The sequence below is a fragment of the Bos taurus genome, chromosome 4, assembly GCF_002263795.3.
Source record: "Bos taurus isolate L1 Dominette 01449 registration number 42190680 breed Hereford chromosome 4, ARS-UCD2.0, whole genome shotgun sequence".
Classification (NCBI taxonomy): Eukaryota; Metazoa; Chordata; class Mammalia; order Artiodactyla; family Bovidae; genus Bos; species Bos taurus.
In genome coordinates, this window is record NC_037331.1 from 59,637,073 (window position 1) to 59,655,780 (window position 18,708).

The 18,708-nt window shown below is 38.6% G+C and overlaps 1 protein-coding gene across 3 annotated transcripts in view; it reads right to left on the bottom strand.

The window, feature by feature from the left end:
- Positions 1-3,318: 3,318 nt before the first annotated feature.
- GPR141 (G protein-coupled receptor 141) overlaps positions 3,319-18,708 on the bottom strand; it is a 69,665-nt gene continuing 54,275 nt past the window's right edge. The window contains exons 2-4 of one of the 3 annotated variants that reach the window (XM_059885869.1): positions 18,136-18,263; positions 11,586-11,729; positions 3,319-6,248 (exon numbers count right to left, since the gene is read on the bottom strand). In XM_059885869.1, the coding sequence (XP_059741852.1) occupies positions 5,323-6,234 (912 nt within the window). In that variant the 5' untranslated portion in view covers positions 6,235-6,248; positions 11,586-11,729; positions 18,136-18,263 and the 3' untranslated portion in view covers positions 3,319-5,322. Of the gene's footprint in view, positions 6,249-9,171; positions 9,920-11,585; positions 11,730-18,135; positions 18,264-18,708 lie in introns of those variants that run through there. The other 2 variants (XM_015469385.3, XM_059885870.1) reach the window with 2 other exon arrangements.

Genomic DNA, 18,708 nt, shown 5'->3' on the forward strand with positions numbered 1-18,708 from the left:
GCATTCTGGTTCTATCACAGAAATGGAACAATGGTCAGCCATGACCAAGACCAAAATCCTTCTCAGGTTCCCTGGCCAAGGCCCGGTTTCTGGTATCTATAGATGCTCTTTGGCCTTCTGAGATTTTGCAGCTTTATTCAAGTGAATCCATCATTGCCACGCCCCTTTACCATAGGGTTTTTGTTGCTAACTGTTTTCAAAGTGCTTTAGCCGCTACTATTCCAAGCAGGGGGCTTCCCTCATAGCTCAGCTGGAAAAGTGTCTGCCTGCAATGTAGGAGATCCCAGTTTGATTCCTGGGTCAGGAAGATACGCTGGAGAAGGAACAGGCAACCCACTCCAGTGTTCTTGAGCTTCCCTTGTGGCTCAGCTGGTAAAGAATCTGCTTGCAATGCGGGAGACGTGGGTTTAGTCCCTGGGTTGGGAAGATCACGTGGAGAAGGAAAAGGCTACCCATTCTAGTATTCTGGCCTGGAGAATAGTCCATTCCAGTATTCTGGAATACTACCCATTCCAGTATTCTGGCCTGGAGAATAGTCGATATAGTTCATAGGGTTGCAAAGAGTGGGACACGACTGAGCGACTTTCACTTTCACTTTTCATTCCAAGCAGAGTTTCCTTGTTCCCATCAGCCCCAGTAGGTATGAGAGTCCTATGCCTTATGCCTTATTTCGTTAGAGATTAAGTGGGCAAAATCTACCAAATCTAAGAAATGGCAGTTTCACAAACGTTCACCTCACTGACCTCACACTCAAGAACAGCTGACCGAAGAGGTTTTATCTGGGAGAAATAGCAATAACCTCAGATATTCAGATGACACCACCCTTATGGCACAAAGTGAAGAGGAACTAAAAAGCCTCTTGATGACCGTGAAAGTGGAGAGTGAAAAGTTGGCTTAAAGCTCAACATTCAGAAAATGAAGATCATGGCATCTGGTCCCATCACTTCATGACAAATAGATGGGGAAACAGTGGAAACAGTGTCAGACTTTATTTTGGGGGGCTCCAAAATCACTGCAGATGGTGACTGCAGCCATGAAATTAAAAGATGCTTACTCCTTGGAAGGAAAGTTATGACCAACCTAGATAGCATATTAAAAAGCAGAGATATTACTTTGCCAACAAAGGTCCATCTAGTCAAGGCTATGGTTTTTCCAGTGGTCATGTATGGATGTGAGAGTTGGACTGTGAAGAAGGCTGAGCGCCAAAGAATTGATGCTTTTGAACTGTGGTGTTGGAGAAGACTCTTGAGAGTCCCTTGGACTACAAGGAGGTCCAACCAGTCCATCCTAAAGAGATCAGTCCTGTGTGTTCATTGGAAGGACTGATGAAGCTGAAACTCCAATACTTTGGCCACCTCATGCAGAGTTGACTCATTGGAAAAGACCCTGATGCTGGGAGGGATTGAGGACAGGAGGAGAAGGGGACGACAGAGGATGAGATGGCTGGATGGCATCACCGACTCGATGGACATGAGTCTGAGTGAACTCCGGGAGTTGGTGATGGACAGGAAGGCCTGGCGTGCTGTGTTTCATGGGGTCGCAAAGAGTCGGACATGACTGAGCGACTGAACTGAACTGAACTGAACTCCTTCAGAAGAACTGCCATATTAATCTTGGACTGCAGCTTTAATGGCAGTCCCACTAAGACGGATTTGGGAAAGTTTTGGGGATTTTCAGCACTTTTTGAATCAATCCACAGAAAATTCATTTCATTAAAAAAAAAAAAAATTACCATTATCCATGGGTTCAAAATCTGGTAGATACTGATCATGAGCCAATCTGGAAGTTATGCAGTTCAGGGAAATGCCTTTGTCTTATCAAAAAGGAAAAAATACATATATATTCTTTTTGTATTTTCCTGGAAGTTGTATTTACTTTTTTAATCACTATAGTAATGAAAAAAATAATTTACAATTGAATCACTCTGAACTTCCCTAGTGGTCCAGTGGTTAGGACTGTGTTTCTACTGAAGGCGGCATGGATTTGATCCCTGGTCCCCCTGGTTCTCTCAGTCAAGTCCGACTCTTTACAACCCCATGGACTATAATCTGCCAGGCTCCTCTGTCCATGGGATTTTCCAGGCAAGAATACGGGAGTGGGTTGCCATTTCCTTCTTCAGGGGATCTTCCTGACCCAGGGATCGAACCCGGGTCTCCTGCATTGCAGGCAAGCTCTTTACCGTCTGAGCCACCAGGAAAAGTCTTCCCCTGGTTGGGGAATTTCCACATGCCGCGTGGTGTAGCAAGAAAAAACACAATTGAATAACACTGAGGTTAAGTATTTCCAAAATATAGGAGTATTTTTCCAGTTCATAATGTCATAATTGGCAATGCTCCCTTTTAAACTGACCCTATTTGTGGTAGTTCAGTGGTTCTCAATTCTTGCAGACCCAATGTCTTAATTTTATTGCAAATATTTGGCAATACTTTTACCATTCTAAAATAAAATTCACTGATAATACAACCCATAATACAATCCATATATGTATATATATATATATATATATATAAAATGTTCTAACTGTAACATAAATGAGCAATGAAAGAGAAAGTTATTTGTAATGAAAGATATGTATTGCAGTGTGTAAGTGCTCAGACATGATCTCAAAGGAGACAAATGAGGCAGTCTGATGTTGGCACCTGTATTTAATATCTACCTGAATACAACTACAAATATTATTTACAGGTGTGTGTGTTGTATATTAATGTCATAGATGGTATTGCCATTGACAATATGATTTTCCAAAGGTATGAACAACTCTTGGTAAAGTTCTGAGGAAAACAGAATAAAATCTTTCCTCAATATCCATGGTAGCTACGCTTCTGGAAATTTTTAAAAATTAACATCATACCATCCCACAAATACTATGTGTTTATGTAAAGTGAATAAAACCTAAGTAACTGCTCTGATTATTATGATCATGTGTCTTATTTCACGAATGCCTTGAAGAACATTCTAATACAGGGTAAGGCCTGATGATTCTCTTTTTAATATTTCTTTCTTTGGCTGTACTGGGTCTTAGTTGTGGCATGTGGAATCTAACTTGGACCCCCTGCGTGGGGAGCATGGCATCTTAGCCACTGGACCGTCAGGGTAGTCTTCACGGACTCGATAATTTTTAAATGTGTGCAAGGCAAGGTGTGCAAGGCTGCACACCTTGATAATTTTTCATTGTGTGCAAGGCTGGCCTCTAATCCCAGTCATCAAATGCCAGTAGTACTCTTTTATAATTGTGATATCCAAAAGTAGCCTGAGAGGCCAATGCCACTCCTACTCCTGCATGAGATTCACTTTCAAAGCAATTAAAGACAAAGAACCGACAAATTGAAATTTTTGTTTATTTTGTAAATATTAATGAATAAGATATTTTATACATTGCATCTTTATATTTGGGATAGCATTTCTTATAGGTCTGTAAAACAGGCTCTTTATTATAATATATGATAATACAGAGAAAAGCATAATTGCCTGACCTTAACATCTTTAAAGACTGAAAGAGACTATAATATTAATACAATCTACAAGCTAACAAGACATTATGATAGTAAGACATGGATATACAAGGAGAGAAACAATGTAATTCTCATAAATAATTTTTTAAATAATTATAACTTAAAAAGAAAAAAACATTTAAAAGAAAATTTAAAACAGGAAAAAAATTTGAATAAGTCACCTATGCAGTATGCTGTCACTTTTCTTCCTCAAAATTAATTTCTATGACTCAGCAGTTTCGGTAATCATAAAACTCACAAGGATTATCTCTTATTCATTTGATGAATTTGTGGATGCATATGGTATAACACGGAGAAGGCAATGGCACCCCACTCCAGTACTCTTGCCTGGAAAATCCCATGGACGGAGGGGCCTGGTGGGCTGCAGTCCATGGGGTCGCTAGGAGTCGGACACGACTGATCGACTTCACTTTCACTTTTCACTTTCCTGCATTGGAGAAGGAAATGGCAACCCACTCCAGTGTTCTTGCCTGGAGAATCCCAGGGACGGGGGAGCCTGGTGGGCTGCCGTCTATGGGGTCACACAGAGTCGGACATGACTGAAGTGACTTAGCAGCAGCAGGGTATAACAAATAAAGAAAAATCTTTAAATCCTAAACATTTACCTTGCTGGGAGAAGAAAAAAATTACATTGATTCACTCATTTCTTCTCTTCCTACCAAGAATCACTTCAGGTTTTGAAGAATCAAATAGGAAACAGGATCAGTTCTTTGCTAAGTTTCAAGATTGTGAAACTTTGAGGGAAATAGTAGAAATGCGAGCATGAGGGAAAAAAATCCATAGTCCTATGTTTCAATTTAGCAGTCTAATCTCATAATCTAGCTTAATGGTTTTTCTATATATTTCTCAGAAGTTCTCTTTTTAGAATATTGTTTTCATTTATTTAAAGACACATAACTAAGGGAGGAAGGAAACTCTAAAATTTCAGTATAACTTTCTGTCTCCAAGGAAAATCTAAATTGTGGCCCAAGACAACTAGAAATCCTTCAAAAAACAGAAAGGGGGAAAATTTAATCACTTCTCTTGGGAACTAATTTTTATGCCTAGAAGCATATTGGTCAGGGTTATTCTCTAAGTTACAGTTTCACCATTATTTAGATATATTCAGTAAACTTTTAAATGATTTTTGGAGATATTGAGGAAAGTGATCTCATCCTTACAATTTATCTTTCAAAAGACAAACTAGGTACCTTGTTTAGTCAGAAAGAGTTCTGTTTCTCTTGATGTCTAGATTAGTGACTTCCCATCAAAGTTTTGATAATCTAAAAAAAGTTTTTTGTTGTTTTTTATTTCATAGTATTCTCTTCCTCATCTGTGTGTGTGTGTGTGTGTTTGTGTGTGAGTGTGAGTTGTATGGTCATCTCCTCTGGCTAGCCAAGTGAAGTTTGAGTCTTTGATGTAGAATCATGACTATGATTAACTTACCTAAGTTTAAGTGGAATGAAAAGAAAAGAGGGCTGAGTCCAGTCCAAAACCTAAGGAAAGGCCATGTTTCAAACTGAGGAAATGAAAATAAGGTAGTAAAACTCAGAAACCATTGGACCCATGGTACCTGGATGGGCCAAGTAGACATTTTATATTGGAAAATCATGCAGTACTGCAGCTCCAGGTAGATTGAACATCACTAGTCTTCGTATATGTATCGTTCAAAGATGAGAAGAATTACACAAAGGCTGAAATGAATGCTCTGACATTTTACAGTCCTTTTGTTTGGCTGCATCAAGACATGGTTTTAATTGAGTAAAGAAATAGCCATTCCTGTTTTTACTGTCAATATTAAGGAGGTAATGTTGAATACTGTAGTCTGTGGCTAACGGCACAGAAGGCAATTCCATAGGTCAATTATCTTTTGCCTAAACCAGTGGCTTCCCCCAAAAACAAAAAGCAGCAAATCAAAGCAGCTAATTGCTGTTACACTCAAGAAGATTTCATTATAAAATGCAACATTGTAGTTACAGTCTCTTGAGTGTGCCACCGTGTACAAGTAATAAATTCGAAAGCACTGGTAGGGAAGGAAGCAAATAAGAATGACTCCTATAAAAAGCAGATTTTTCACCTGAGCCCAGAACTCTTGATGGGATAGTAAGGAGTGTCCAAGCTTCCGTGCCATCAACACGATGATGGTGATCTGGAGGACCAGGAGAATCACTGCGATGATTATGACAACAGCGACTATCAAATAATTGATGGCTTGCACATATGCATGAGTAAGTTCTTTGTGGAATTTGAAACAGTGGTGGCTGTCGTAGCCCTCATGAATGCCATACTGAGAAACAACCAGAGGTACCACAATGACAATCACCAGCAGCCACATGGCGGTACTGGCAGCCACAGCATGTAGTTTTCTGTAGAATTCCACTTTGTCCTTGTGCTTGAAGAAAATGAGGTACCTGATGACTAGAATCACCATGTAGAACAGGAATGTGAGGTACATGTGGATGTGCAGCATGGCACTCACAAACTTGCAGAAGGACAACCCAAATGTCCAAGTGTGCTTGATGAGGTAGGTCAAGCGAAAAGGCACTGTGAGCAGAAAAACACTGTGGACCACCACCAGATTAATGACTGCTGTGGTGGTCACAGACCGGGTGTTCATTTTCACAAGCAGGAACAAAATGGAGATGATGCCCAACAGCCCTCCAATAAGCACTACAAAGTAGAGCCTGGTTAAATGGGGTGTCAATATGGGGTCATCGCAGGAGGAACTGTTGTGGGCAGCCATGCTTCAGAAGTCACCTGGAAGAGATAAAGCACCAGTGTAACTAACAAGCTTCCAGAATTTTGTTCATATTTTGTTTCCATTAAACTGGCAGTGTGACTTTGTCATTTTTCTGTTTACATGATGTAAGCCTTATATGCCTTAAGAATGAGAAATATTATCATATGCATTTCCAGGTACTCTACACTGAAAACACAGTAAGTCATTGCTTCTTGACCTTTAGTAGGTTAATGACCACTTCTAGAGGCCCCCAGAGATACGTGTATATCTACACAGTCAAAACTATTTGCATAAAGCTTGATTTCAGACCATTTGAAGTTCATACATAGATACTAGTATTGCAGTAACCACTGGGCAGGGGTGGGGGGGGGGTGGGGGAGGGGAGGATATCCTAAGATGGACAGAAAGCAAAGTGGATGCATTAAGTACACAAAATGTTTTTTTCTTTTAAGTATCATTCTAATTCCTTCCAACTCATCAGCAAATGATCCAAGAATATTTATACTTTATTTCTTTAAGATATGATTTGTTTGGCAAAAAAAAAAAAAAGACTAAATCAAGGCAGCAGCAAGCAATAGGAGGATTTATCTGAATTTCTCATCACAGTAACATTATCATCTAACAGTGAGAGCTTGACTAAGTTTTTATCATGGGCCCCCCTGAGACCATAGCATGTCTCCCAATTTTCCCATCACACACCCTTAAATTCATAAAAGAACCACTATCAGTTTTCCTCTGGACTTCTGAAATATCCTTTCTCTATATAGTCTTTGTCCCTTCTAATTATTGTGTGTGTGCCCAGTCACTCAGTCATGTCCAACTCTTTGCCACCCCATGGACTGTTAACCTGCAAGGCTCTTCTACCCATGATATTTTCCAGACAAGAATCAGTCAGTTCAGTCGCTCAGTTGTGCCTGACTCTTTGCAACCCCATGAATCCCAGCACGCAAGGCCTCCCTGTTCATCACCAACTCCTGGAGTTTACCCAAACTCATGTCCATCAAGTCGGTGATACCATCCAGCCATCTTATCCTTTGTCGTCCCCTTCTCCTCCTGCCCCCAATCCCTCCCAGCATCAGAGTCTTTTCCAATGAGGCAACTCTTCACATGAGGTGTCCAAAGTATTGGAGTTTCAGCTTCAGCATCAGTCCTTTCAATGAATACCCAGGACTGATCTCCTTTAGGATGGACTGGTTGGATCTCCTTGCAGTCGAAGGGACTCTCAAGAGTCTTCTCCAACACCACAGTTCAAAATCATCAATTCTTTGGTGCTCAGCTTTCTTCACAGTCCAACTCTCACATCCATACATGACCACTGGAAAAACCATAGCCTTGACTAGACGGACCTTTGTTGGCAAAGTAATATCTCTGCTTTTGAATATGCTATCTAGTTTGGTCATAACTTTCCTTCCAAGGAGTAAGCATCTTTTAATTTCATGGCTGCAATCACCATCTGCAGTGATTTTGGAGCCCCAGAAAATAAAGTCTGACACTGTTTCCACTGTTTCCCCATCTATTTGCCATGAAGTGATGAGACCAGATGCCATGATCTTAGTTTTCTGAATGTTGATCTTTAAGCCAACTTTTTCACTCTCCACTTTCACTTTCATCAAGAGGGTCTTTAGTTTCTCTTCACTTTCTGCCATAAGGGTGGTGTCATCTGCATATCTGAGGTTATTGATATTTCTCCTGGCAATCTTGATTCCAGCTTGCTCTTCTTCCAGCCCAGCATTTCTCATTATGTACTCTGTATATAAGTTAAATAATCAGGTTGACAATATGCAGCTTTGACATACTCCTTTTCCTATTTGGAACCAGTCTGTTGTTCCATGTCCAGTTCTAACTGTTGCTTCCTCACCTGCATATAGGTTTCTCAAGATGCAGGTCAGGTGGTCTGGTATTCCCATTTTTTTAGAATTTTCCAGTTTCTTATGATCCACACAGTCAAAGGCTTTGGCATAGTCAATAAAGCAGAAATAGATGCTTTTCTGGAACTCTCTTGCTTTTTCCATGATCCAGCGGATGTTGGCAATTTGATCTCTGGTTCCTCTGTATTTTCTAAAACCAGCTTGAACATCTGGAAATTCACAGTTCACTTATTGCTGAAGCCTGGCTTGGAGAATTTTAAGCATTACTTTACTAGCGTGTGAGATGAGTGTAATTGTGCAATAGTTTGAGCATTCTTTGGCATTGCCTTTCTTTGGGATTGGAATGAAAACTGAACTTTTCCAGTCCTATGGCCACTGCTGAGTTTTCCAAATTTGCTGGCATATTGAGTGCAGCACTTTCACAGCCTCATCTTTCAGGATTTGGAATAGCTCAACTGGAATTCCATCACCTCTAGCTTTGTTCATAGTGATGCTTCCTAAGGCCAACTTGAATTCACATTCCAGGATGTCTGGCTCTAGGTGAGTGATCACACCATCATGATTATCTTGGACATGAAGATCTTTTTCGTACAGTTCTTTTATGTATTCTTGCCACCTCTTCTTAATATCTTCTGCTTAGGTCCATACCATTTCTGTCCTTTATCAAACCCATCTTAGCATGAAGTGTTCCCTTGGTATCTCTAATTTTCTTGAAGAGATCTCTAGTCTTTCCCATTCTGTTGTTTTCCTCTATTTCTTTGCATTGATCACTGAGGAAGGCTTTCTTATCTCTTCTTGCTATTCTTTGGAACTCTGCATTCAGATGCTTATATCTTTCCTTTTCTCCTTTGCTTTTCGCTTCTCTTCTTTTCACAGCTATTTGTAAGGCCTCCCCAGACAGCCGTTTTGCTTTTTTGCATTTCTTTTCCATGGGGATGGTCTTGATCCCTGTCTCCTATACAATGTCGTGAACCTCCATCCATAGTTCATCAGGCACTCTATCAGATCTAGTCCCTTAAATCTATTTCTCACTTCCAGTGTAAAATCGTAAGGGATTTGATTTAGGTCATACCTGAATGGTCTAGTGATTTTCCCTACTTTCTTCAATATAAGTCTGAATTTGGCAATAAGGAGTTCATGATCTGAGTCACAGTCAGCTCCCAGTCTTGTTTTTGCTGACTGTATAGAGCTTCTCCATCTTTGGCAGCAAAGAATATAATCAATCTGATTTCAGTGTTGACCATCTGGTGATGTCCATGTGTAGAGTCTTCTCGTGTGTTGTTGGAAGAGGGTGATTGCTATGACCAGTGTGTTCTCTTGGCTAAACTCTATTAGTCTTTGCCGTGCTTCACTCTGTATTCCAAGGCCAAATTTGCCTGTTACTCCAGGTGTGTCTTGACTTCCTCCTTTTGCATTCCAGTCCCCTATAATGAAAAGGATATCTTTTTTGGGTGTTAGTTCTAAAAGGTCTTGTAGGTCTTCATAGAACCGCTAAACTTCAGCCTCTTCAGGATTACAGGTTGGGGCATAGGCTTGGATTACCATGATATTGAATGGTTTGCCTTGGAAACGAACAGAGATCATTCTGTCACTTTTGAGATTGCATCCAAATACTGCATTTTGGACTCTTTTATTGACCATGATGGCTACTCCATTTTTTCTAAGGGATTCTTGCCCACAGTAGTAGATATAATGGTCATCTGAGTTAAATTCACCCATTGCAGTCCATTTTTAGTTCACTGATTCCTAGAATGTCGATGTTCACTCTTGCCATCTCCTGTTTGACCACTTCCAATTTGCCCCAATTCATGGACCTAACATTCCAGGTTCCTATGCAATATTGCTCTTTACAGCATCGGACCTTGCTTCTATCACCAGTTCCATCCACAACTGGGTGTTGTTTTTGCTTTGGCTCCACCCCTTCATTCTTTCTGGTGTTATTTCTCCACTAATCTCCAGTAGCATATTGGGCACCTACTGACCTGGGGAGTTTCTCTTTCAGTATGGGAGTTTCTCTTTCAGTATCCTATCATTTTGCCTTTTCATACTGTTCATGGGGTTCTCAAGGCAAGAATACTGAAGTGGTTTGCCATTCCCTTCTCCAATGGACCACATTCTGTCAGACCTCTCCACCATGACCCGTCCGTCTTGGGTGACCCAACATGGCATGGCTTAGTTTCATTGAGTTAGACAAGGCTGTGGTCCGTGTGATCAAGAATACTGGTTGCTATTTCCTCCTCCAGGGGATCTTCCCAACCCAGGGACTAAACCCCCGTTTCTCACGTCTCTTGCTTTGGGAGGCTGATTCTTAATCACTGTGCCACCTGGGAAGTGATTTAATTATTATCTACATTCTAAGTTGCTACTTACTAAATAAAAGACATATTAATTTTAATTACACTAATCAAGTCACTTCACTTTCTTGTTTAAATTCCTTCAGTGGCCTCCCATTTCTTTGAAGGTAAAAATCAAAAGTCTTAACATGTCTAGAATGTTCTGGGTTATAGCAAAATCCAATCCCTTGAGACCAGATTCAAGAAATAATCTAGAGATTAAATTAACAGGATTTGACTTTAATTTTATAAGGAGAAATGAAGGGAAAGGCAGTATCTCAATCCCTCCTAGATTTCTTGCTTGAACAACTGTGTGATAGGAGGTCTGTTTACTAATACCAGGGACAACAAGGATCAAAGTTAAGGAAGAACAGTAGTTGAATCATGTGGTTAATACCTGACCTTTGTAACACATTCACAATTATTCTATTCATTCTTGAATGTCTCTTCATACAATCAAACTTACAAAACAATAAAAATGAACCAACTGATGATATAATACTGATGAATCAAAAAAGCATCATACTAAATCATGTATTCTCAGTTGGGCAATATTGTCTCCAAGGGGGGAAATGTTTGTTCTGGGGGTGTGAAAAATCTAATTTTTAGTGTATAAAATGCAGGTATACATGTAGTATATAATCACACAAACAGTATATCTGTGGCATTAAAATTTCATAAAAGGGGGAGAGATAATTAGGGAAATAGGTATAGAAAGGCTCTTTAGAGGGGCAGTGAAAAAGTGGAGAACACCACACTAAATAAAAGATGCCAGCCACAAAAGACTACATGCTGAATGATTTTTTTTTTCTGGAAAATCAAAACCGATATGATAGAAGGATCAGTGTAGCTCAGGGCCTAGTTTGAAGGTGAAGGGACTGACTTCAGAGGAGCCTGGGGGAAATTATGGGATGATGGGATGTTTTATATTGTGCTGTAGTTATTTGTCAAAGCTCAATGATCTGTACACTTAAAATTGGTGACTTTTCTTGCATATAACTTATAGGTCAATAGGACTAATTAAAAAATCATAATAACCTGGCCCCAGAGAGTCTCCGCTTTCCTGGGTTTGGAATAGGATTTCCATGTAACAGACATTAAAGCTTGCCTCCTGTTATACTGGCTCTCTGTGATGTGTAATCTCTGCACTCACCTTTTATTTTTCTCTGTAGAAAAGTAGTTCCATCAGGTAAATGTGAAATTATATTTTGTTCGTATCTGAATCAAGGAGGAATGTGCCATCGTAAGTTCTGCTTGTCATTTTTTTTTTCAGTTATTTACCTAGAAGTTTCAGCTTCTAAAAGAAGAAAATATGATTAGTTGCACAACATCCGTCTCAAGTCCTCCTTTCTCACCAACTGCCATAATCTCTCTCTTTCAGATAAAAGAAGTTTATGTCACATCTCTTGTATATATCAGGTACTACATGAGATGCTTACCTGAACATGGGCTCATTTAACCCTCAAAGCAGTCCTGGGCTTTGTGTATTAATATGTATCACTATACTGATTTTCAAATGAAGAAACTAAGCTTTAGTCCAGATATCATTTGCCAAGTTCTCCAGAGTTTTACACACACACACACACACACACACACACACACACACTCAGAAATATACAAACTCCTGCATCATAGACAAGCAAGTTGTGCAGCTTCTAACGTAAGAAGGAGGGGAAGCCGTGAAGATATTTGGTTCTACTCACATAGCTGTATGCCAATATATCTTAAAAGCTGCTCTTCCTTCTTTTTGGATTTCTTACTTTCCTATTCCTTTTACTTGATTTACTGCAGATCCCATATGTTAGCTCATTCAACATTGGAATAGCCCATTGGAATAGCCCATCCCAACCCTTTCTGGTCTGTCAGAAATTTTCTGTACAGTTTTCTGCAGTTATAGTGCTTGTAAGTGAGCTAGTCTCTACTAGTTTGTTGCACTACTGCAAAACTTGGAGGCAAAAGTGAAGGATGTCAGTGTAATGAGAGATTAGGTTATTTGGCAAGACAGTAGTAGAAATGTCTGGTTTCTCAGGGACAGTAGTGGCACAGGAATCCAGTACTATATATCATGGACTTCAGAAAGCAATAGAGTCAGTGATGTTTCTGCTATTAATTTCATAGTGGTATTGGATATTTTTCTCTGTCTATATGGATCATGTCTTTGTAGCAGCCAAATCTGGTTCCCAGATATTCTATGATATTTTGTAACTTGTTACCTTCTAATAAACACCTTCTGCTTAGACCAGCCTCAGTTCAGTTCAGTTCAGTCGCTCAGTCGTGTCCGACTCTTTGCGACCCCATGAATCGCAGCATGCCAGGCCTCCCTGTCCATCACCAACTCCCGGAGTTCACTCAGACTCACGTCCATCGAGTCAGTGATGCCATCCAGCCATTTCATCCTCTGTCGTCCCCTTCTCCTCCTGCCCCCAATCCCTCCCAGCATCAGAGTCTTTTCCAATGAGTCAACTCTTCGCATGAGGTGGCCAAAGTACTGGAGTTTCAGCTTCAGCATCATTCCCTCCAAAGAAATTCCAGGGCTGATCTCCTTCAGAATGGAGTGGTTGGATCTCCTTGCAGTCCAAGGGACTCTCAAGAGTCTTCTCCAACACCATAGTTCAAAATCATCAATTCTTTGGTGCTCAGCTTTCTTCACAGTCCAACTCTCACATCCATACATGACCACAGGAAAAACCATAGCCTTGACTAGACGGACCTTTGTTGGCAAAGTAATGTCTCTGCTTTTCAATATGCTATCTAGGTTGGTCATAACTTTCCTTCCAAGGAGTAAGCATCTTTTAATTTCATGGCTGCAATCACCATCTGCAGTGATTTTGGAGCCCAGAATAATAAAGTCTGACACTGTTTCCACTGTTTCCCCATCTATTTCCCATGAAGTGATGGGACCAGATGCCATGATCTTCGTTTTCTGAATGTTGATCTTTAAGCCAACTTTTTCACTCTCCACTTTCACTTTCATCAAGAAGCTTTTTAGTTCCTCTTCCCTTTCTGCCATAGGATGGTGTCATCTGCATATCTAAGGTTATTGATATTTCTCCCGGCAATCTTGATTCCGGTTTGTGCTTCTTCCAGTCCAGTGTTTCTCATGATGTACTCTGCATATAAGTTAAATAAGCAGGGTGATACTAGACCAGCCTAAGTGGGTTGTTTTGTCTGCAAGTAACAACCATGATGCTACTGCTACTGCTAAGTCACTTCAGTCGTGTCCGACTCTGTGCGATCCCATAGACGGCAGCCCACCAGGCTCCCCCGTCCCTGGGATTCTCCAGGCAAGAACATCGGAGTGGTTGCCATTTCCTTCTCCAGTGCAGGAAAGTGAAAAAGTGAAAGTGAAGTCGCTCAGTTGTGTCCGACTCTTAGCGTCCCCCTGGACTGCAGCCTGCCAGGATCCTCCACCCATGGGATTTTCCAGGCAAGAGTACTGGAGTGGGGTGCCATTGCCTTCTCCGAACAACCATGATATACCTTGTTAATTCCTATTCTAAGGATTAATTGAGTCATCATTTCCCCTGGGAAGCCTTACTAATCTCCATTCTCAATTCAGGTTGTATGTAATCCCCGTTTGTCCATGGAACATACCAATCATGCTTACCTCTACTATGTCACTCAGTTACATTTCTGCCTTCCGAACAAGATTGAGGAGGGAAGAACTGAGTTTTCCTTTGTATTCATATAATCTAATGAAGTTATTTAAATGAATGTAAACATTACTATTGAAAACTAACATACTTATAGTACAGTGCTCAGATATAGGTATACAGTTCAATGAATTTTAACCATACCCTCACCAAAGACAATCACTATCCTGACAGCTAAAACCATATAATATGTTTGTCTACTTTGAATTTTATATAAATTCAGTGTCCTTTTTTGTGTGTATCTAGTTTAGTGCACTCAGTATTATGCTTTAAGATTCATTCATGTGTATAATTTTATTTAGTATATTGTATCATTGCATGAATATTTCACAATTTACCCATTCTATTGTTGATGGACAATAGCATTATTTCCACTTATAGAGCTATTATAAATAACACTATAAACCATAAGCAATGAAAAGACAGCCCAGAGAATGCCAGAAAATATTTGCAAAAAATGCAACCAACAAGGGATTAATCTCCAAAATATACAAATAGCTCATGCAGCTCAATATTAAAAAAAAAAAAAAACCCAAACAAAACATACACAGGAGATCTAAACAGACATTTCTCCAAAGGAAGTATATAGATGGCCAAAAAGCACATGAGGGTGTGGAGAAAAGGGAACCATCCTACACTCTTAGTGAGATGTAAATTGGTACAGCCACTAGAGAGAATTCTATAGGGGGTTCCTTAAAAAAATAAAAATAAAGCTACCATATGATCCAGAAATCCCACTCCTAGGCACGCATCTGGAGAAAACCATACTTCTAAAAGATACATGCACCTCAATGTTCATTGCAGCACTATTTACAATAGCCAAGATATGGAAGTAACCTAAATGTCCATCAACAAATGAATGGATACAAAAGATGTGATACATATATATACAATGGAATATATCAGCCATAAAAGGAATGAATTAATGCCATTTGCAGCAACATGGACGCACCTAGACATTATCATATCAAATGAGGTAGTTCAGACAAAGACAAATATCCTATGAGCTCACTTATATGTGGAATCTAAAAAATGATACAAATGAACTTATTTACAAAACAAACTCACAGACTTAGAAAAGAAACTTATGGTTACCAAAGAGGAAAGGTGAGTGTGGGGGATAAATTAGGAGTTTGTGATTAACATATACACTGTATTATATATAAAATAGATTATCAACAAGGATCTTCTGTATAGCACAGGGAACTCTACTTAATACTCTGTAATAACCTATATAGAAAAGAATCTGAAAAAGAATAGATACATATGTATGTGCTAAGTCGCTTTAGTTGTGTCCGACTCTTTGCAACCCCATGGACTGTGTGTAGCCCGCCAGACTTCCCTGTCCATGGAATTTCCAGGAAAGAATACTGGAGTGGGTTGCAATTTCCTCCTCCAGGGTATCTCCCATGACCCAAGGATCAAACCAGCACCTCTTCAGTATCCTGCATTGGCAGGCGGGTTCTTTACCACTAGTGCCACCTGGGAAGCCAGATGTAAGTATATGTGTAACTAAATCACTTTCCTGTACCCCTGAGACTACCACAACATTGTAAATCACCTGTACTCCAATATAAAATAAAAATAAATAAATAAATAATACTACTTTGAACATTCTTATACATTTCTTTTGTGAAAATAAGTATGCATTTCATCTTTTGTGAAAATAAATAAATTCCCAAATTCCGTTGGGAATTTACATAAGTGTGTAACTGATGGATTGTAGGATGTGTATTTGTTCTGTTTCAGTGAAACTCAGAAACAGTTTCTGATATAAATTCTCACTAACAGTACAGGAGAGTTTCAGTGCTCCACAGTCTCCAGAATATTCAGAATTTTCTGTCCTTTTAATTTTTGCCATTGTAGTAGATGTTGTTGTATTTCATTGTGGTTTTGGTCTGCATTTAGCTTACTGAATAATAAAGAGGACCACATTCATATGTATCTGTTGGACACTTAGATATTCTGTTTTGTGAAGTGCCTGTTGCAGTCTTTCACCATATTTCTATTTGGTAGTCTGCCTTTTTCTTATTGATTGGCAGTAGTCTTTATGTAGCCTAGATACCACTCCTTTATTAGAGATATGTTCTTCTTCCTATACTTCCTATACTTCTTAATAGGTATTTTGCGATGAACAGAATATTTACTTTTTGGTATTACCAGTTTGTTAAATTGGTAATTTAACAGAGTCAGCACCTTCATGTCCTGGTAAGGAGTTGGCTACAAAAAGTAATAAGGATAGTATGCTATCTTAACCTAGTATACTGGTATTTTCATCTTCTTCTTTTTTTAACATATACAGTTTATCTAGAAGTGATTTTTTAATATAATGTAAGGTAGGAGCCATGATTATTTTTTCCCATATGGATAAGCAATTGACTCAGAATCTTTAATTGGAAATATCATTCCCACACTCACTAAACTGTGTCATAAATCAGGTGACCACATATGAGTCAAGTTAGCCCTTTTTTAAGTCTCTGATATGTTCTGCTGGTTTGTTGATCTACACATGTGCCAGAACCACTGTTTAAATTACTATTGTGGTATAGTAAATTTTCATATCAGGTAGTCTAATTTTTTTAACTTTCTTTTCCTTAAGATCCCCTGAGCTATACTTGATATTCTGCATTTCCATACAAGTTCTAAAATCTGATGAATAAAACTTCTGGTGTTTTTAATGAATTTACATTAAAATTATACATACTGATAGCTTTAAACAGATAGCAATCGCTTTCCAACACTGAGTCTTCTAATAACTAAACATAATATATCCTTCCATGTTTTTATATCTTCTTTAATTTGTCTCAATGATGTCTTATGATTTTCTATATAGAAGTATTTTATATGTTTTTTAAAAATATTTATCGAGATAATCATATGATATTTCTCCCTTTTTTGTTTAATGTGGTGGATTAGTGATTGATTTGTACATGTTCCATACTTGTGAACCTGGAATAAAACCCATTTTGAAGCAGGGTTCAATTCCTGGGTTGGGAAGATCCCCTGGAGAAGGGTATGGCGACCCACTCCAGTATTCTTGTCCAGGGAATCCCATAGACAGAGGAACCTGGTGACCTACAGAGCATAGGGTCACAGAGTCAGATACAACTGGGCAACTGACATGCTTCGATGTTACATATAAACTTCATTAATATATCAGCTTATTTGAAGTGTTAGTATTTTGTATAGAATTTTGCTTCTCTTACGAGAAAGACTGATCTATAATTCTCTCTTCAATGCCCTTATCAGGTATAAAAAGGTTTTGCTGGTTTCATTAAATGGGCTTAGAAATGTTCTCTCATTTACCATTTTCTAAAAGACTTTGTGTACAATTGAGGTTATTTCTTTCAGTATTCTATGTATTCAACTGAGATTAAATTTATTTTTATTATCTAAATCTTTCACATATACACTGTTTTGTGGGGGGTTTCTGTCTCCCGATTCTAGCAGCAATTGAGAGTGGTTTGTTAAGATTTTATATTCTTCTTATAGATGGTGCAGTATTCTTTTCATTCTGTCAACTGTTATTTCATGTTTCTACACTATGTTATTAGACCATAAAAGTTTAAAATAGTGATTGTATATATTAATCATAAAATGTCCCCTTTATTTCCAAAATTATTCTTCCTTAATATCTACTTTTTATAATATGCAAAGCCTTTTTTTGTTAAATATTTATTTGTACTTTATATCTTTTTTCTATCCTTTTATTTGTAGACCTTTATGGTTCTAACATTTAAAATGTGTCTTTGTAAATATCATATAGTTAGATCTTGTTTCTTAAACTCAGTCTAACAGCTCTTCTTATTTCAACTGTTTCTTTACATGTGACGGAACTTCTGATTGAAGTTGTGTCTAATGTATCATCTTAATTTTATTTTCTGTTTGAGTCAACCATTCATGTAGTCTCTTTCCCTCTTTCTCTGCCTTCCTTTGGATTATTCAAGTATGTTTTATTTCATCCCTTCCTCCTCTATTAACTTCTTAGTTATATATTTTTCTACTTTTTTTGTAGTGATAACCCTAAAGATATAACATGCATCCTTTTACCTATTATGGGCTTCTCTGGTGGTTCAGCAGTAAAGAATCTGCCTGCCAATTCAGGAGAAACAGGTTTCATCCCCAGGTCAGGAAGATCCCCTGGAGAAGGAAATGGCAAGCCACTCCAGTATTCTTGCCTGGAAAATTCCATGGACAGAGGAACCTGGTGAGTACATGGGGTTGCAAAAAAGTTGAACACAACTTAGCAACCAAACAACAAGCCTAATATAAATTATTACTCTAGCCACTTCCCTCCTATTGATACAAATTCAGAACATTTAAATTCCATTTACTCTCTACTTCCATTTTATTGTTATATATTTTAATTCTGCGTACATTTTAAACTCCACAATATATTATCATTGTATTGTATGGTTAATAATCGATAGACATTTATATTTACTCACTTAGTTTTCTTTCCATTGCTCTTTTTTTAAAAAAAAGATTTTATTAAAGTATGATTGACATACAAAAAGCTATATACATTCATGTATACAATTCAATGACTTTAAAGATAAGTATACACCACAATCATCCATGCCATAAGCTGGTCCATCGCCTTCAAAAATTTCCATATGACTG